General features: G+C 43.2%; 1 protein-coding gene across 1 annotated transcript; it reads left to right on the forward strand.

Annotated features, from left to right (window-relative positions):
- The first annotated feature begins 780 nt into the window (after window positions 1-780).
- cdc42ep4a (CDC42 effector protein (Rho GTPase binding) 4a) lies at window positions 781-20856 on the forward strand. Its single transcript, XM_083779896.1, has 2 exons — window positions 781-1064; window positions 17528-20856. The coding sequence occupies exon 2, from the start codon at window positions 17679-17681 to the stop codon at window positions 18732-18734; it is 1056 nt and encodes a 351-aa protein (XP_083636022.1). The 5' UTR covers window positions 781-1064; window positions 17528-17678; the 3' UTR covers window positions 18735-20856.
- Window positions 20857-21427: the final 571 nt, after the last annotated feature.

Below are 21427 nucleotides of genomic sequence, written 5' to 3' on the forward strand. Positions count from 1 at the left end.
TTAACTGACTTTAAAGCTGATTGTAATTGGGACCCCCACACCGAGCCTAGCCTTTATCTATGTGCCTTTAAAGGGTAAGACCACTTTTTTTAAGGTTTGGGTTGTGTAGTTACTTTGCCATGATGCAACTCCAAATGTGGACAAGAAATAAAAAATAACTGCTCCAGTGATTAGAAATTGATAATTCAAAATTTGCTCCTCATTGACTTACATTGTAGCTAAAACAGCTCTCAAAGTCACTCTTTTAGTACGTAAACAAACACAAACAATGTTGATTCAGACAATATAGAGCATCACCAAAACTCATGCTGTTTTATTTTTTCATAAAAATGTTTTCTTCCTGTTGATTTGTCCATTTTATTGGGAAGAAAACCCGGACTGGATCCGTGGATCTGGATCCAGATCTTCAAATAGTAAAATCAACAGGAAGAAAACATTTTTATGAAAAAATAAAACAGCATGAGTTTTGGTGATGCTCTATATTGTCTGAATCAACTTTGTTTGTGTTTGTTTACATACTAAAAGAGTGACTTTGATAGCTGTTTTAGATACAATGTAAGTCAATGAGGAGCATATTTTGAATTATCAATTTCTAATCACTGGAGCAGTTATTTTTTATTTCTTGTCCACATTTGGAGTTGCATCATGGCAAAGTAACTACACAACCCAAACCTCAAAAAAAGTGGTCTTACCCTTTAAGAGGCCGTGGAGGGGGCGTGTTCAAAGGCGCGATTGAAGTGGCGAGGCACTGAACTGACTTTACTGTGAACGAACAGCAGCACGCAGCATCGCTTACACAGAGGATGCGGGCAGACACACAGCGACTGTATAGCCTTTTTGTGTGAAAGAAAAGAGCCAAGAAATTGAATATTGTCTGCATCTTTTTATATTTGCGAGCGGAACTGAGGCACCTTTGTGATTGGAACTTATATACATGATCCGTGTGCCTCCGGGGCTTATAAACGATAAACGCATCCTCATTGTTGTGAACCTGGCTGGGGGAAACCACTGCTACTCGTGCGCCCCCGCCCCCCCCGGCTTTTCTTCTGTGAATGGGATACACGGTGAGTTTATATATACTGCTGGTTTCACATTGAATTACTTTCACAATCGCTAATCAAGCACGTTGCATTAATTCAATCAACTTCTACCTCAAATACTCTTGAAATGCAGCCTTTCTTTGGTACGAGTCTGTTGGAGAGAGTGATTGGACGAGCATGCGATGCACGCACGGCAGCTGACGCTTTTGTGATGATGATCTTTGGCTACTTATTGTTCCTCCTCTCTGGCATTGACCCACCCTGCTGGATTGGGCCATTTTATTATAATGGCATAATAAAACATTTCGATAATTACGTGGCTACTACTAGCATTTAATTAAAAAGGGGACGTGGGGGGGATTTTTTTGCATTGATGCTCAATTTATAATATGGAAATAAAATGCTGGCCTTCATTTGCAAAAAAGAAAAAAGCTATTAGGCAAAAGTCGCACCACCACGCCTTCGATGTCGGCAGAATGGCAGCAGAGCTTTGGGTGTGTGAGGTTTATTTATGACTGGACTTATTTTAAAAACTAAACTTGATGTGTTTTCATGCTTATACGGGTTATTTTAATCATTCCAGCTGTGTCATACTACCAATAATGCTTTCAGTCATTTGGTAAGGTACATTCCACTCCGGAAGTGGTCTATGAACTGTGACGTTTAGTTTGTTTATGGGATGTGAGGCCACTTAAAATTCTCTCTGTCTCTCTGGTCTGACTGTCTCTCTAAAAAAAAACACATCATTCACTCTCATTTTTAACACAACTCCTCTGGCAAGTGTCCACTGGTGCTTGTGAGCTGGCCTCTGCATGCGTGTGTCCCATTTGTCCAGTTCATTAACCCCCAGTTCCCAGAGCCTGTTGGCTTGGCAACAACACAGGTTCATTTTGCTGGGCATTGGTGTGTCACCATGGCATCTGATGAGCTCATTGACTGAGGCATAGCATTATGGAGTATGGACCCTGGGTGAGTGGGTAATAGTGGGTATGTATGTCCCTAGGCTGAGTAGGCTCTGATTGGAGCCCATCAGCAGTTGGTGACAGAACAGGATGTTGTTATCAGTTATCTGTTATCAGTGAGTGGTCTGTTTTTTGGAAAGGGTGAATTACCTGGCTTTGTATTCAGGTGTTTAAAATGTGACCTGTCTTATCTGACTGCTACGCACACAGAACTTTACGAGACGTCAAACTGTCATACATGCTTAGCTGACCTGCTGTCAGACAATTGATTTAGGAAGATTTAAGGCCTAGTTATGTAGTGTCTCTTCTTTGCTACAAGTCTTTCTAAAACACAGATGAAGGGAGAAAAGACACAAGTTTAAAACCAGTCTACACAGGTTCTGTTCACCGGTCCTCTTAGATTACATTACAAACCATCTAATTGGAGGCCAGAGACATTTCTTCTTGTCAGCCTAAAGGTAAAGAAAGACATCTTTCTCCCTCCTTTGTTGTATTAGAAACCTTACTAGTCTGTGTGCATTCTGTGCAACCTACTTGGAGGTCAGTTGAGGTTTAGAAAGGGAATGTTCTTTGGTGCAGTTGGCTTTTATTTGAGGGATAATCAGTGTCTTTCCATCCCTCTTTAGTGTGCTATTTGTGGTTGTTGTGTGTGTATGGTCATTCATCCATGTTTGAACATGTCCATGATTTGTATGCTCACATAGGACACAGTGTGTGTTCCTTCCAGCCCCTCACATTCCAGGAAATTCCGATATAGATATAAACTGTTATTATTTCCCCCCCGTGGAATGTGTCTGAGGACAGTGACAGTAAACGCTAGATGACATGACTTGAATGTGCATCATAAACATATTTACGGCTCAAAGCCTGCAAATGGTAGTAGTTTAAATCGCTTCCCCTAACAATTTCCTAGTCATGTGAAAAAGCACTTTCTCTCTGTGAGCTTAGCTGGTTAGTTTACGTATTAGTGGCCAACCTTTGAGCTGCTGCTCATTAGTTCAATACCGCAAAACTTTATATAACCCCAATGTGTTGTCCCAACATTGAATTCCAAGAGTGTCTTGTATGTCGGTGTGTGTGAATGCTGTGTTTGTTCCTGGGCCCTTTGTTTGCGGGCATTGTTTTCGAGTCTAAACCAACGTGCTGCATTGCACCCTGTCCCTAGCATGCTGGGCTTTGTACCATACTGTAAGCTGGAGGAAATGTTTATTCAGCAGCATTGCCCTCCCAGTTTCCCTGTCACTTAGTTTCCAAATATGCAGATGGAGCTGATATTGACCCGGCTCTGGGCAGAGAAAGACACTTAACATTAGATTTGTTTAATTTAGACATTTTAGCAACACAAAGTTAATGGTCTGAGAAATGACAGTCTGATCTTTTAGAATCTGGAAAAGTACTGCAAGTCCCTTTTTGCAGTTGCAGTTGTGCAAGTTGTGCAACTTGCAACTGCAGTCCGACTGTTGTAAATACAACAGTTGGACTGCAACTTGCTTTGGATTAACCTGACAATTGCATGCCTAAATGAATTAGACACAGATATGTCAGATAGGCTACAAGTACATTTCAACGTGAGTTCATTGGACTCCAGCTGCTACTGCACTGACTATGCAGTCAAATCCAGCCCGTTAATTTTAATCTCTTGAGAGTGACATGCATTAAAGTAGTTTACACTTTCAGACTTAAATTAACACTCTGGAATTTCTGAATCAGGGGAATCCTCTTCTAAGTCTGTATGAAGTTCGTTTTGATAATTTGACAAACAAGTCCTGGGCTGTTTGGTGGTTGTCCAGAGTGTCTGCCTCTTCTCCATCCTTTCAGCATGTGTGTTGCCTCTGCTTTTTCTCATCTCTTCCAGGACTATAATTATGGCACTCCAGCGCTTTAAAGCAAGTTTCTGTGGATCGTATATAATTTCCCACATTCTTTCCACTGAAGAACGCGGTGACAGGTTTCCACCAGAGCATTTAAAAAAAAAAGTAAAGTCGATCTATTACTGTGTTGGTTCAGTTCCTAGAAGACACCTGGACCCTTCTCTTACAGAATGCCCAGGGTGAGAGCATGAACACCTGAGGTGTGTGTGTGTGTGTGTGTGTGTGTGTGTTGGAGATGTTGTTAGACAAAGCTGCAAGTTCAGTTGGAATATAAATATCGGTCGATGACTATGGAAAGAACCAGCCATTGGATAACAGCCACATTTCTGATGATGCATCCCTGTTCGATTACCACATTTTCAATCAATAATTTAGCCCCGACTCCCTGCAATGATCCACACATTCCACAGCAATTGTACCTGATGTTGAAAACCCAGTCCAAACAGTGGCCTGGCTGTCTCTGTGCATTATTAAAACTGTGCTGTTGGTGGAGATATGAGCTGTTTGTTTGGTTAGCCCATTTGTAATACAGTATGACGGAGAGTTGTTTATGTTGTGAATGGCCAGGAAGGGCAGGCGGAATAGATTTCCAGAGAGATGGGTGGGTTCAGTGGTTCACGCCCCCCCCTGCCCTTCCTGTGGTCATGCTGTCCACAACGCGCAGACACACTTCTACATAGCTAGCACACCCAGGTCAATTACGTTTATGGCGGGCTGCATGCGTGTGCACGTCCAGGCGCATGCAAGCAATATGCTAAATTGCCAAATTGGGTGGCCTGCGTCTCAATGTGAGGGGCGATTAGGCAATAGGCACATTCTTGTAGCACTCTGTTCCTGCGTGCATGGCCGAAGAGAGAGCTTGGATTATTTTCTCTGAACATTCGGACCAATTAGCTCAGCTGGTGAACTGGAGGTGGCCTCTCGACCTAGCAAGAGCATGCTAGAGCAGAAATGTCTGCACACACTGAAAAGGATTTCACCTGATCTGACCCTCTCTACATGTAAATGTCCTAGAGTAATGCTAAGTAGCTGCTCTGATTCTCAGCTTTGACCTGCACTGTGCTAATTTGCTGTTGGTGTGTTACTAAACCCCTCTAGTCTATATATACCGCGGTAGTGACTCCTTGTGAGTTGTGACCTCTCCTGCCCTGACGTCTTGCGTAGAGTGTTGGGGTTTCCATTGAGTGGCGTATAGAGTCGCACACTGACTGGCATATTGTCGACGGCACGTTTGTAGAATGAATTCTTATTGGATCATGTCTAGTGATGCACCGAATATTCGGCCGCAGAAAATATTCGGCAGAAAATGGCTAAATATGCATTTTCGGCCTATTCGGTTTCGGCCCAAATAGGCAGAAAATATATCACCTAATAGTGTATGCAATTAATGCATTCAAAGAGCTGAATAAATGTTTTATGGACCCATAATAGTGATTATTATTTAAGTTAAGTTTTGCCATAACCATAATATAACATTTGTAGAATCAAACTCAGGTTAATGGGTTAAGTGAGGATACTAAAACAGCGATATTCAGTTACACTTCATACCAATGATACTGTGTGGGTGTAGGTATGTTAAGTGATAACCACTTTCAACATGGCATTATAGGCAAAAGCTTTCTAAATCTTTCAAATTTTCCAAACATCTACAAGCTTGTAGGTCAACAATCTTTGCTATTTGTTGTACAACAAAGTATTTATAGTGCTTAAGTGGCATTCTGGACTAGACCTGTCTGGCTGGAAACATTGTGGTTGCAAGGACTGCATTTCTGACCTTTCAGATACAGGACTGTGTCACAGTCATTACCAGGTGATTGAGAGATTATTTATTCTGTACTTACTCTGTATAAACATACTAATTTAAGTAGTGATGCCCCGAATATTCAGCCGCAGAAAATGTTCGGTTTCGGCCCGAATAGGCAGAAAATATATCACCGAATAGTGTATGCAATTAATGCATTCAAAAGAGCTGAATAAATGTTTTATGGACCCATAATAGTGATTATTATTTAAGTTAAGTTTTGCCATAATCATTTATTTTAAATAAATCAGGTAGCTTTAAGGTACGGCCATGACAGCAATGGTAGGAAAAAAGATGTATAATATTAATCATATTCGGATATTCGGTATTCGGTTTTCGGCCAACTGTTTCCTATATTCGGTATTCGGTTTCGGCAAAGAATTTCAATTTCGGTGCATCCCTATATTCATGTCACATAGTGTCAAGCCGAATAGAGATGTTTGTTTCTGAAAGGGCATCGTTACAAAGGCGCCCGTAGACGGCATGCTTGGCTTCGATATCACCTGTATGTTGGAACAGCACAGAAGTGCAGGTCATTGATCGGTGTCCCAAAGGTCATCTGCTGCTATTCTGGATGTACTGAATACCGTGTTTTCCCCTCCCTTTTTTTTCTTTACAATGTTTTCTCTCTTCAGTTAACTGCCTGATTTTACAATTATGTAGCAAGTAAGTGATATTTTTTGGTGAAAACAAAATAATGTTTTTGTTAAAAGGTGAAAGCACTGACTATAATCTGATAGTAATCAATGCAATCAAGTGTTTGTTCAGTAACGGGTCCTGTCTTCAGCTCTTGATGAACTGAAAATACATTTTCAGGTGTGTTGCACATTTTCAGCCAATAAGGAAAGAGTAAACATTTTTAGTGTAATCACTTCCAAATTCACTATCCTGTGTGCTTTCTCTCTCCTGATTGGATGAAATTGGTATCCCGATCTGAAAGTGTGTTTTCTGTGTTTACCAAAGAGCTGGAGAGACGAGGAGATTACTATTACTGAACTAACACCCGAGACCCTATCAGAATATAGAGCTATTTACCACATATTTTAACAAACAAATATCACTATCCATACCTTTTGTCTCCACCAGGCCGAAGGCATGGGGGGAGAGTATGTTTTGCACTCCGTCCGTCCGTCCGTCCGTCCGTCCGTGTGTGTGTCCGTGAGCAGCTAATCTCGGCCACCGTTAACCCGGTCGATGCAAAATTTTGCACACACACTCCCTGGATGCCAACGATGAACCTCTGCCCCAAACTTTCCAGAACGGCCTGTTATAGCGCCACCAGGAGGCCACTTTGTGCAAAACAAGTTTTTGCACAGTACACCTACAGATTTTGTCCAAACATCGCGCAAATTGGTACACAGTCTCTCTAGAGCCATTCAACGAAACCGGTCTTTCAGATTTCTCAGACTCCATCCTGATTGGTTAAGATTGGCTTCCAAAGTTCACAGGAGTGCTCAGTTTCAAACAAAATGCTGCAAATCATGAACACATCGCGTGATTTCCGTGAAATTGTGCACGCACATTCCCACTAGGCCGAGGAAGAAATGCCACATGAACAATTTCAACTCAGCCTCAAGGTGGCGCTATAACTGGCCGAAAAGTGTTTTACCTCTAACTGCACGGATCTGTGGATAACTTTGTATGCCAACTCCCTAGTTTACTTTTGTTGCCCTTTTATCCAACCACCAGATGAAGGCAAGCTGCAATGTCCTACATTCCTATCCTGGTGGAGACCTGTGCCCAGAAGGGCACCTTTTCTAGTTTTATTTAGTTCTTTCTCATGCTTTCTCTGATCCCCTCCCCTTTCTTTACCAGTGCATGAGAGGAAACCTCTGTACATCCGAAATTGTGTCGTGTAAGACCAAACTGCTACAACCACATGATGGCGTTAAATCTTTCCACCCCTGTACAATAAAATGGGAAAGATGAAAGACACAGAGAAGTTGTTGTTGTGTCCAGGGGCAGTGGAGGCAGTAAACATGAGAGAGAGTCATGTTGTCTTCTCTGGTATGGAAAGGTCAGCTGTACCCATCTAGCTGACTAGCTTCAGGCCTGTTCTCTGACGGATCTCATCTCATTGGCTGTCGGTGTCTTTTGAAAGCTCGTCGCTGTGTTCAGTCTGTTATAGTCTACAGAGGCTAATGGAAGTGTATGCAATTATAGTGCTGGGCTGTTGTTGTTTATGATGATGGTGGTGGTGGTGGTGGTACAGAGACTAATCATTTGGAAATGTAGTTGGGGATAAATTACTGTAGAATGACTTAACCCATGTCTCGAGTTATAATTACTGGGTAGACCTGAACTTTATTTTCCAGCGTCGCTCAGTCAGGACTGACCCTAAACCCGAATGAATGTCTTGACATCTTGTGAGTTTGTTCTCTCAGTTTGAGCTCTTTACCATTAACCACTTAATGCTCTATTACTGACCTGAGTTGGTGCTGTACTTGGTTTTGATTGATTTAATTGAATCGTGTATTCATACGGTTATTAACAGTACAGGTAGTATGTTAAACATTATGCTTGCTAAATGGATAACACAAAAAGCCTGTCTTGTTTCCATTGTACTCAATAAATCAGTAATACTATAATAATACATATTAAATACAAAACATATTGGAACTAGAAAGGTGTGGTCATCGGATAACAGGCTGCGTTGCCTACCCACTGTACCCAGAGTTTGTGGGAGTAGTAAGCAACAATGTGTTTTTTGAAAAAGCACTACAGCAGAAAATGTAATCTGGCACGCCATAAACAAGGCCTATAAATTGGGTCATGATAATCCAAGGAATCCATCTGAAGTGTTGATGGTTCAAGAGTTATAGGCCAAAATATGAAGTGGGCGGTTGTAGCACCACCATGAGATGATTTGAAAAATAATTGTCAGGAAGTTCTTCCTTGGAAAAGTTTTCCAGCAATCTGGTGCTGCATTCGTGATATGAATAAGGGGGCTAACCTCACAGCTAGAAGGTCCTGGGTTCTATTCCTGCCAGGGATGCTGCGAGGGCTTATTCTCTCCTCCGCGTCATCAGCGCCCATACCCTAGGTGGGGTTGGCAAAAGGGCCTTTCTGTGTGGAGTTTGCATGTTCTCCCTGTGTCCAAGGTACCCTCACAAAAACATCCAGTAATCCTGGTCTCTATTCTGCCTCCCCCTTTTCTATCAGAAATGCATTAATCAGACGATAATTATGTCAGAAAGTCAGTTACCAGACTGGTAATTCTTCCACATTCGGTGCCACTCAAGGTGAGGGAAGCCTTGCCCATTTATGTATGTCAGAAGACGTTGGCGGCTGATTTCACCACGCTGCATCTTGAAGATCACATGATTATAGAGATAATGTACGTTATGATACGCCACGTTGTGAGCTTGTGCAGTAGATCTACTACTTTTGGCGGATGTTCCCCACATGGTTCTTAAAAGCTATACTTCACTTGCCTGGGGCCCCCCAGGGGTCTATACTTGGTCCTCCCTTTTCCCCCCCTACACAAATGTCTTTGCAAAAAATAGCCGATATACAAGATTGTAGTTCTGCTATTTTCTCCAAATGTTTGCCTATTATTACTTCATGTTGAAGCCCATAAGCTAAGTATATTTTCTGATTGTCTCCCTCTCCCAACGGACAGATGATTGCAACAATGTCTGGAAGTTACGGAACTTATCTGGTTAAGAAGGCATGGATGATTGAGTTTAATTCTTTTCTTTTAAATTAAAATGTTTTCTCGACTGACTATTCTCAGCTCTGGACTTCTCAAATCCATCCACTTTAAAATGCATTAGTATGCAATGATAATAACATAACAAGGACAATGATAATAATTCGTTTTTTTTAATTTGGTTTCAAGGCTCTGCAACTTGATTTTCATGCAGTACTGAAATAAATGGAATTTTGTTCAACAGCCTTCCTCGTAAATCAAACCAAACCGAAACCATGGTATGCTTTGGGAAACGGTCAGCAGTAATGTGGGTTAATAAACCATGGTATGCTTTGGGAAACGGTCAGCAGTAATGTGGGTTAATAAACCATGGTATGCTTTGGGAAACGGTCAGCAGTAATGTGGGTTAATACATCTAAACACGCGATAACTTGGAAGGTCTTTTCTTTTTTTTTAAGCAGAGGTGCTCCAAATACCTACTTTGCTTTGATCACACGAGACTCTTCATTTAAGCTTGAACCTTGTCCCAGCGGGTGAGGTGTGACACACCTAGCATAGCAGCAGATGACCTCACACTGACTCGCCATGTATGAGCACAGACAGCAGCGACACTGTTAATGTGGCATTCACAGCAGGATGGGTACACTATGAATACACACACACACTCGCATACACCGGGATGAGGTGTGAGAAGGGGCAGGCCAACAAGTTCAGTTTACAGTTACACACACTGACACACACAGTTGGTTTTTTCCAGGTTTGCCAAGTCTGCTTATTTACCGCGACTTTGGACTTCAGAGTTGCGGGAAAGAATGAGGAGTTGTGGGTTGCGTTCTTTTGGGCTTGTCTTAAAAATTCAGTGGCTTGTTTTGAAAATTGAACAAGCCAATTTATATATATACTATTATACCCATAGGTTTGGGGGAGTATGAATCACAATGAGTGACAGAATCGGTCTGGTGTCTCTACTTATTAAACCCTGGCTAAAATGTGTGTAATAGTATAATAAATGTTTTTATTAGGATTATATGGCGATATTATTGGGCTAGTTTTGGCTTGTTTTTCCGAGAGATTTAGCTTATTTCTCTCGCAGGAGTTGGCTTGTTTTTAGCTTGTTTTGGGAGGTGGGATTGGCAACACTGGGGGCAGGCCAACAAGTTCAGTGTACACACACACACACACACACACACACACACACACACACACACACACACACACACTGTTGGTTTATCAGAATGAGGTATTTTCCCATCATATCATAAACCACATGCACTGAACAATTGGCACAAATGGGTACAAGTTCACAAGCTGAAGAGATGTTGGGGGGGTGGGGGGGAGCCCTGGGGAACCCCAGGGGAACCCCAGGGGAACCCCAGTCACCTAGGAGTTTAAATGGTTAATTCTATTTAGCCCTGACCTCAACATTTTAGCTTTCTGAAATAAATATTTTCAAAAATTGCAGACATATACAAGCTCGTAGCGCGCCACTCGGTGGCGCGCTATGAGCTATTTTTCAATAGCTAAATTATAACATAATGTTTAAAACACCAAAAGGGGTTCCCGCCCAAAATGGGTTAATTCTATTTTCACTTATCAACTTTACCCTTTTGGCTTTTGCTTGAACCACAGTACCCAGAACATGGCAGGCAATATCAGCCTGTCTGAACTGTGGAGTGCCCCTAGAATCAGATCAGAATCTGATTAATCTTTTTATTCAAAATTGGCCATTTTAGCAAGCATGTAATCCAAGTATTGTTTGACGTATCAGTATGCTATATTTATAGTTATTATTATGCTAAATTCATATTTATCTCAGAGCGTACAGTGTTTGCTTCCGCTCTGTTGTTCCCGTCTGTGTGATTGAGAGATAATGTGATTTCCACTGCTTGTCCTTGGGCTGTTCTTCTCTAAATGAGATGTTCAGCCCTGCTAAGTGAGTTGGAGGATGGCAGATAGCTATCTACCAGAGGCCATTTGTCTACTTAATTACTGTGCACGTGTGACTTGTGTGTTTGTCTGTGTGATCTCTGAGCGACAGTGTGCGTGTCTCTCTTTTGCCAGTCTTGTACCAACAGCGTAACATGTTATTAATAGATTTTCCAGCAAAGAACAAGGTGATTCCCAGCCCTTTCTTTTGTAATGTTGTCATCACAACATATGTCCTAAATCCTCTAACCTTACAAGGTTATAGAAAACCTCAAGGGACCAGAGAGACGGAGGCAAATGCCAGAAAAGAGGCCGCCATCTTGTTTTTTAGAGCTTTGCAGGGAACATTTGGGACTAAGTGCCCTCCCCTCCCCCGTCTCTCTTCTTCCTCCCTCAGGTCATCTTCATTTAGGTCAGTGGCTCCAAATGGGACAGACTCACTCTGCCACAGCAGTGGACCAGTGGTCTCTCTGGGATAAAAGAGCAGACAGTAGAGCACTTGATCACCAGGAAGTAGCCTAATGGCGGTGCTCAATTAGGGCAATGGTCCATTCATCATCCTTGAGGTGTGTGCGCGTGAGATCATTAAGTGCCCATGTGTAAGCATTAAGCATGGCAAGGAAGTGGAAAAAGGTGTGCAAATTAAAAGGGTCATTATTTCCTTTTTGGATGTAAATTGGGGTTGTTTGTCTTTGTCATGTATTCCACACACACACACACACACTGAAAGTCTTCTGAAGTTGGGTTTTAGAAAAAAACGCAAAAATGCATTCAGTTTAATTTTAACTCTCATTCCTCCACTAGTCCAAACTACTGTTGTTTTGGGACAGCGTTCGTTCGTCTGAGGAATTCCCTTCTGAGTTACAAAATTCCTCTCCAGTAGTGATGGCGTCTACTAGTTCCTGGTCTAGTGGTTATTGTGGGATATCTTTCCACTTGGTCGGAGTAAAAGACGCCAATGCAGATTTCCTGCTTCCATCCTGGAGTGTTTTCTCTGGGTTTGCGTCCAAGGTTTTGGGTGTGTATGTGTATCTGCTCCACATAACGTTTGCCCATAAACATATAGCACACTTGAAGCAGATTTAGTCTAGGGCTATATATATTGATAATGGCGTAATGTGATCTAAAAACAGAACTAACATTATGTTCCCAGGGCATGAATACATTTGGGAAAACAAGCTGGAATGTTGTTCTCCTAACCAGATGTCAGGGGTGTAGCAGTATTAGCCATGATGTGTGGACTGGCTCCAAGTCTGTGGTATGGCAGCACTGTGTGTGTGTGTGTGTGTGTGTGTGTGTGTGTGTGTGTGTGTGTGTGTGTGTGTGTGTGTGTGTGTGTGTGTGTGTGTGTGTGTGTGTGTGTGCGTGCGTGCGTGCGCGAGTGTGTGTGTGTGCACATACTCAAGTTTGCACTAAAGTTATTTTCAAAGACGGTCAGTTGTCGTCCGACACCCTGCATGAATCATTCAGTACTAAAACTGTGACTTAGCTTGCGAGAGCTTCTCCACTTTCTCCCGGCTTTAAAGAACCTAGACGGCACACATGTCTGTCTGTCCAGCGTGCTGCGTTGCAGGCAGACTGACATGGATGTTGTTGTGAGAGGCCTGTTTATAAAGTCATCCCCCCATGGTGACCCCGTGGTTCCCACGCTAACGAGTACTGCCTTTGCAGGGCCGCTGTCCACTTTCTGTTTCTGCATGCAGACAGATACAGCACACACACACACACACACACACACACACACACACACAGTTATAAATATAACTGCATGCTGTGTTTGCAGACGCATACAGCACACACCCCTATAAATATAAGTGTTATGTGTGTAGCCAATTTACAAGATGGGCTATTAGTTTTAATTTGTTTTAAAAGAATCAAGTTATTAACCAGTAAGACGCCTGGGGGGAGAAGCCCTAAAGGGCGAGGTCTGATTCACTGGCCATATATGGAGCGTATCTTGAGTGTACAGGCAGGGTGTGATGAGGTCAGATCAAGACATGGAATGTCAGAACAGGTCAGCTCCAATTATGGAGATCGAAGTGTGGCAGCGGGGGCAGTGTATTGAATATACAGGGTTTGATGAGGGCCCAGGTAGGGCCAGGCCTTAAGTTTTGGGCCTATTGAGAACTAGAGTCATGTCTGCTCTGTGCACTTTTTGTTTACAAAGCCTAAAAGTCAAACGGAAATGTAATGTTTGTTTATACGTTCCAACGTTCAATGCCAAGAACACAATTAAATCCTCAATCGCAATTGAATTATTTGTGCGACGATGAATCGTCTAGTAAAATGTCATGGCCGTGACAGTCCTAGATACTGTCCTGTGCTATTTACAGTAAATCAGTCTTAAAGGACCTGCGGTGCAGCAGTTTCCTGTTCCTGGTTTCTGCTCTGCTGAACTAAAAGAACAAAGCATGTCTGGTCTGTTGCAAATGTCTGCACATGGATGTGCAACAGCTGAGCCCCATGAAGCCTTTATTTTTTAATGTTAAATTATTTTCTTGTTTTTAACCATGATTGTTTCCTGGCGCTCAGTGTTTGGAATGAAGGAAACGGGATACATTTGACCCTCAGTCTCCCCCTCTTGCTTGTAATGTTCTCTTTTTTTCCGTTATTTGCTTCATGCCACCCAGAATCAACTTTCTTTTTTGTCTTTTTTTTTCCTTTTGTCTACGGCTGTGATTGATTTTTTCTGCCTCGTTATTTCCAATAAAAACTAGCAGCGGATCCTGTAGCTACAACAATAAACATGTCACTGTGGTACAAACATCCTGGCCCGTTAGGGAGAGGGAGGTCGTGGAAATGTTTTCACACTAGTTGCACACAGAGCAAAGCAACATTCTAATCTCTGTGTTAATTTAACACGCACATGTCCACATGTTTTACACTCCTAAAGGAGTAGTTCACCCAATTACACACCCCACGAAGCCTTGAATTCACAGAGATCTCCTACTGAGCGATGACCCGGTCATCAAATCATTGGCTCAGGAATGCGACAAAATCTCCATAAATTCAAGGCTTCACTTCACAGGTTGTGTTAATGGATAGAAAAAAACTTTGTTAAGTACATAAAGGTAATAGATAGACTAAATGGTGTCCGCACATCAGTGTTTCAATTGAAACATTGACCAAATAATCACATTTGAACCGGGGACCACCCTCCCTGACAGGCACCTGTAGTTGAGGCATAACATTTAGTTTAGACAAATATTGTGAAAATAGCTGATCTACAATCTCACAACGCGAATGTGAGGCTGCAGATCACCTATTTCTGTTTTAGCATGTTTTACACAAACATAATTCTACTACTACTACTACAATTAGACACATTTTTCAAATGAATAATGGGAAAATGAGTGAGCGAATGGATAAAAGAGAAATCGTTTCTCCGGCTGCTCTGGAAAGTAAGTGTGTGTGTGTGTGTGTGCGTGTGCGTGTGGCGTGATGAGATGACTGCTTGCCTGAAGCCTGATGCCTTCTGCAGCCTCCGGGCAGGAAACGATGTGACTGCTGCTCGCTAGCGGTGCTTTGTTGCCACGGAAACCAAGACGAGGTAGGGCACTGACTGTGTGTGTGTGTGTGTGTGTGTGTGTGTGTGTGTGTGTGTGTGTGTGGGGGGGGGGGGGGGGGGGGGGGGGGGGGGGGGGAGGGTTGGTGACAGAAGAGTGCCTTTATAAATATCTTATGAGGTCTTGCCTGGGAGCAGTGTGAAGTATGGGTGGAGTGGTACACGACGTGCGTAAACAATGGAGTTAGTACAGGGGTGAGCGTGTGCAGCAAAGGGCAAGACAAGCATTTATCTCAAGGTGTGTGTCTGTCCGTCCATACATACAGATACTATGCAGTCAAATACTCTGTTCTTATTTAACCCATTCTGACCTGAGATCAGATTCATACGAGGTTTCCACTGGACACACACTGGTCTGATTAAACCCATTCTGACCTGAGATCAGATTCTAAAAATGTCAGTCGTTCTTCGATTTTTCAAAAATAGCAGACCTACAAGCTCGTATCGCGCCACTCGGTGGCGCGATATGAGCTTGTAGATCTGCTATTTTTCAATAGCTAAAGCATAACATGATGCCAACACCAAAATGGGTTAACTCAGAGTTGTACAAATATAACAAATGTGATTACATTTGTACATCGAGTCTGAGTTATAAATGGATTTTATTATCTTTTTAATGTTCTCTTTTACATGTTTATAACTTATTTGTTTGAGCACCCTTTTGATTTTACTGGGATGTGCGTGTACCTCATAAAACTACACAGAATTGAATGTACAGTAAACACTTAAAGTGTGTGTTGTTGCACAATGCTTCTACCACTGCATTGTGCATTGCACTGTGCTAGCAGCAGCATCTAGTTGCAGCCCTGGATAGAGGTGTCAGCTGTCTGGACTGCAGGTCCTAGTGATGCAGTAAATACACACCATCAGCTGGTACTCTGCCCTTGCTGGAGGAGAGGCTGGCGCTGGCGCATTTCCTCTTAGTCATCTCATCTGTCTTCTGTCCGTGTCCCAGTTCCATTGACGTGTGACCTCAACTGCGGCCGGGATAGAGATGTAGGCCTATACATAGTATATCCACTGGACACAGTTAATGCCTCTCTTTTTCTGGTTGCATAATGGACGTTTTTTTGTACTGGACGGGCATGTCTAAAGCTTATATAAGCTTATAAAGAATTAACAGAAAATAGCCAATCTACAAGCTCACAACGTATCGAGGAAGCGACGCAATGTGAGCTTGCAGATCTGCTATTTTCAGCACGCGAACCATCGTACAACGGAGCATATATTGGGGAATTATATATGTTGTGCAGTCAAGAGTTGAGATTTGCACCAGAAAGCCACTGGCGGCACTCGGCTGTTTCATGTTGGTCTGTGGTTTGGTGTTTTTTGGCTCCAATTGGCAATTATAATGCAGTTTAAACCAGCGGGGGGGTGGGGTGGGGGGGGGGGGGGGGTGGTGTGTGTGTGTGTGTGTGTGTGTGTGTGTGTGTGTGTGTGTGTTCAATTGTACTTAAGTAGCTACAATTTGGATGTACTTGAGTATTTCTTTTAGTCTCAGAGGCAAATGTCATACTTTTTCTCCACTATTGACTACACTTTGACAGCTTTAGCTACTATTTACTTCACAAATGTAGATTATTATTGCAAAACATACATTAACCACTTTATTTTGATGCAAATACTTTGGTACTTTTAACAGTATATAACAGTATTATATATATATTATGGTGTTGCTACTTTTACAAAAACGGAGTACTTCTTCCACCACAGTGTTTTTCACCCCCTCTAATGCACTGTTGAGCTTGTTGTCGCATCACATCAGAGATGGCGGAGCTATGCCATGATTTGCCATTACTGTGTGTTGCATAATTGATGGCTTCAGCTCGACACGCAATTAGTGGAATAGTTAAAGGGATTGTGACATTTAAAAAAAAAGCTTTTGGAATTGTTCTTGTTTTTTTTTAGGTTTTCTAATCTCAATTGCACCCAAAAAACATGAACTTTTAACATTCAGTAGATTTTCTGTGATCTGGGGTTTTCTGGCTCAAACAGGTGCTCTGATTTGCCGGCAGTAAGTGACATCACTTACTGCAAATCCCATATATGTCAATGGGATTTGCCAGCAGATGTCACTGTTTCACTGTGTTGCCTGTTTTCATTGTAGCTCAAAAGGCCCAAAAAACCCCAAAGAAAACTTCAGACCACAGAAAATCCACTGAATGTTCAAAGTTCAGGTTTTTTGGGTGTAATTGAGGTCATAAAACCTAAAATAAAAATAAATGAAAATGAATGTCATAAAACCTTTAAGATTCTGAGTAGGACTTTGAAAGTAAACGGGCGCCTGTAAGTGTTGAAGCATTGCAGTATGGAAGTTGGACAGCAGAGGGATGAGCTGGCTAAAACTCAAGGACTCCATGTCCCTCAGCCACGTTTTATCTCAGTAGTTATTGATTTAAGTTTCTTAGTTGTGTGTTTGACACTGTGATGTTGTGCAAGGTCTCCTTTTGCCCGGGGACGCGGCAGGCAGACTGCTCCATTTCCTCTGTGGTGTGTTTTGACTGTTGTACTTCAAAGTAAATGGGTCGCGCACAGATAGACGGTTTGTTGTTTGTTTGTGCATGTTCATTTTTCTGACTCATGCACCGTGCCCAGTCTTCATCTTTTCAGTCACAGGGTGAATCAGCAAGCACACATAAATTGGATACACTGTGAACTGCTTCAGTATAATTGCCTCGTCATCTGATATCAGTTTCTCTTCTCTTTGCAGACACACAGGCTGCCTGGAAGTGAACATCAGGGACGTTGTCTCCGGGCACTGGAACAAGGATACAGAAGGGTCGGACTCGGAGTCACTTCTTTTGTTGTCCGGCTGGATCTCGGATTCTTTCCGTGAGTAAAGTGACAACGCATCAGCAGCCATGCCCATTCTAAAACAGCTGGTCTCACAGACCAAACGCCGCTCGCGCATGGACCTCACCCGCGAGATGATCAGCGCTCCATTGGGCGACTTCCGCCACACCATGCACGTGGGCCGCAGCGGAGACGCCTTCGGCGACACCTCCTTCCTCAGCACGCGCTCCGGTGAGCCCCCCCGCGAGTCCCCGTCCTTCCCTCGCTCACCGCGGCCCGGCCTGCTGTCCCGCACCTTCAGGAGTAGCAAGCGCTCCCAGTCGGTCACCAGGGTGGACGAGCAGAGGGAGGAGATGCTGGGGCCCCCCGGCGGGCCGTTGGCCCACGTCAAGAACGCCATGTCACTGCCCTTCCTCAACGACGAAGACCGCAGCGACGGAGTGGTGACCAGGAGCCTGTCCTCCAGCCCACTGAAGCTGCACGCCGAGCCAGAAGCGAGGCCGTCGAATGGTGCGGCGGCCTCACATTACCTGGAGCTGGACGAGAGGAGCTTCGGTGAGCTGACGGAGCTCCCAGAGAACGTGCCTTTTTACGGACGTGGCATGAAGCATGCAGAGTCGGTCATGTCGTTCCACATCGACCTGGGGCCCTCCATGCTGGGCGACATCCTGGGGGTGATGGAGAAGGAGGATGATGATCTCGGCTACGAGGAGGGTAAGGGCAGCGAGGGCCACGCCTCTCCACTCCCCAGCACCCACGGAGACGAAGCGGATGGCGTGGAGGTCGGTGGAGGAGACGATGAAGAGGAGGATAGCGACGAACACAAGGAGGAAGCTGGTGAGCAAATGGAGGCCTCCGTGCGTCCTGCCAGCTTTGTGGACGTAGAACCTGAAAATGGAGGCCCCTACACCCCAGAATACACCCCGGAGACCCGGCCGAAGCACCTGCAGCTGCATCTGGACAGCTGCTCCGTGTCCAGCTCCGGGTCTGCTGCTCTGGAGGAGAAGCCGAGCAGCCAGACCGGAGCAGGAGACACGGACAGTGCCACCTTCAGCGCCCCTCCCGAGGAAGACAGCAACTTCTCCTCCTTCATGGAGGACGAGGACGACGAGATTCGCGTGTGAGATTTCTCAAGCTACCTGGGGAGGGGGGGGGGGGGGAAGAATAAGCAGGACAGAGACGTTAAGAACGGAGTTTATGCCGAGCCGTCGGCTCCTCTGATGTCGGATATATAGTACGTGTTGGAGCAGCAGTAGTCTGCCGCGTCCCGCGGGGAAAGGGTGGCGTGGAGGATCGGAACTGTTTATTAGCGCGTTTCATCCGGCAGGAAAAGAGAGCTGCTGTTGCTACTTGAGCTTCTACATTTCACACTACGTTCTTGTTTGTCGGACGGTCTGTCCCTTTGAATACCTTGACTGAACCAACAGGGAAAAGCTGTCATTTATGAAATGGAAACATTTCCACAAGTGATGAGGGTGGGTGGGGGGAAACCTTTTTTTTTTGTAAGGAAGAGACATATTTCTTAACTTTAACATGTAGTAAATACTGCTCACCTCATGCCTTCTGTCTCCCTTCTCTTGATCTGACTCCCAAGTTCTCGGCTGAACTCACTTTCCCCCCTCGTTTTTCTTCTTGCTGCGATGCAGCATCTTTAGGCTTGAACTGAACGGGAAGTTAGAAAAGAACTGTGACGGATGTCTTGTCAGAGCAAACTGAGTTGAGTGTCTTCTTTTAAACCAGCCTTACTTAGAGTGCCAGACATCGCTGTCACGCACATAACATGATTTTTCCTCTTGACATAACTCTGTGGAAGTGTGTGTGCCACTACTCAACCGATACCACTTCCTGCCATAAAGCTGGACCGTGGAGCACAGGCCAAGATGTGTGCCTCTGTGTACATCACTGTGAGGGTTTAGCACGTCTCAGGCTAATGCTCTGTAAATTAGAGCTGGCAGGCTCATAAAGGTAATGAAGATGCATTGGCCTGCGGTAAAACGATAAACCGTTGGGTTTTCTGCAAGAAGCCAGAGATGAATAAAGCAGGGTATACCAAACTGTAGGAGTGGCAGGCTGTAGTCATTGGATTTACTTGTATGGAAATGTGTTGTACAGTCCATAATTATGATTTGTCCAAATTAACATAAATTAAGGTATTTGCTAAATCTGTTTTTTTGCAATAATGTTGAAACCGAGACATCTGGTAACCACTTCCTTCCTTGTTTGCAAAAGATGAACTCATCTTATTAGCTGCAGTGATGCAACTTAACTGTCTACACACTCGACAGTGTACAAGTGGTTGATCATCAGTAGTCCAGAGGCTTGTTTAGAATCCAGTTCAATCAGTCAGTCAATCAAACTTTATTTATATTGCACATTTGATATCACAAGTGCAACTCAATGTGCATCACAAAACGTAATTGCAAAGAATTGAAAAAGGAAAGGATCTTAACTAATTATAAGTTCTCGTTTGTGTGTGTGTGTGTGTGTGTGTGTGTGTGTGTGTGTGTGTGTGTGTGTGTGTGTGTCGTTTTTTTATCTTTAAAAAAAATCTGTCTTTGATAGGTTTGTTTGTCTGTTTGGAGAAAAAATAAATATATATATATATATATATTTGAAAAAAGGGATGCATTTGCATTGATGATTGATGTTAAAAAAAACAAATGCTTGGAGATGCTGAGGTTGAGTTTTAAAGATGAGGCACTGGTTGATAAGAGAGAATGACGTGCCAAATAATAATTAATTCCCAGCTACAAAGACATGCATTTATAGAGCTCAGCATTATCGGAGCCCGTCAGAATCTTGGTCACTCTCCCCTTTGCTATGATTTATCATTGTTGAAATAGCATTTAAACTGCCTCTCAGGTTGACAAAACACCATGCATGTTACATTGAAATATTGTTTTAAGGCTCCTGTCTCCTCTTGTTGAAAGAACAATGAATTTCACTGACAGGATATTTATATCCCAAGTGTTTGAAACACTAAATAGTTCTTAGGCTTTATGTATGTATGTTGTGCTGCTCAACATGTTTCAGCAGCCAAATATTCACCGAAAGGCCTCCCCATGGTCCGTTGATTTGAGGTTACATGTGAATGGGAAGTTGTGGTATGTGTGCAGTTCCTGTTGTCCTTTTCCTGTATGATGCTGTGTATATTATGCCTTAGCATTTCGTATATTTGAGTAAGAATAATGTATATTTACACCCTTTTCCCTTATTATCCAAAATAACTATTTTTCAATAAAAGAGAAGCTGAACATAATCTGTATGCTACTCCCTAGTGATCTTTTATTGGTCTCATGTCAGTATTTCCTATAGTAATTTAGTTGTACTCTATACAACAAAAACTAAAACTCAACCTTTTCAGCTTGAGTTGAGGCATTATATTTTATTTGTTCCACAGATAAAGATTGTGAAAACATCAGCGTTGTGAGCTTGTAGACCGGCTGAGCGCTGTGAGCTTGTATACTGGCTGTTTGCACAAATATTCCCGTTATAGTATTTGACCAGTTTTTATAGTTTCATTGGTTCAGTACTTTTGATGTAGTAGTGGTCTTATTTATTTTCTTTCTTTTTGCGGTATTAAAAAGGTCTTAAAAGTCCTTGCATTGTGAATGTCACTTCACTGCTCTATAGGAAGTATTGTACAACTCAATCACCCAGCATTGACAAAAGCATCCATGAAGTGAAATTCCTCCTGTGCTGCCCTGTCTCCCCTGCTAAGCTTGCAGGCTCCCAGTAGAGGAAGGAAGGAAGGAAGCAATTGAGGTCATTTGAAACCGTATCTGAGATATTCCATCCACAGGGTTTGAATGAAGTG

Source organism: Protomyctophum parallelum, assembly GCF_964188405.1.
Source record: "Protomyctophum parallelum genome assembly, chromosome: 13".
Taxonomy (NCBI): Eukaryota; Metazoa; Chordata; class Actinopteri; order Myctophiformes; family Myctophidae; genus Protomyctophum; species Protomyctophum parallelum.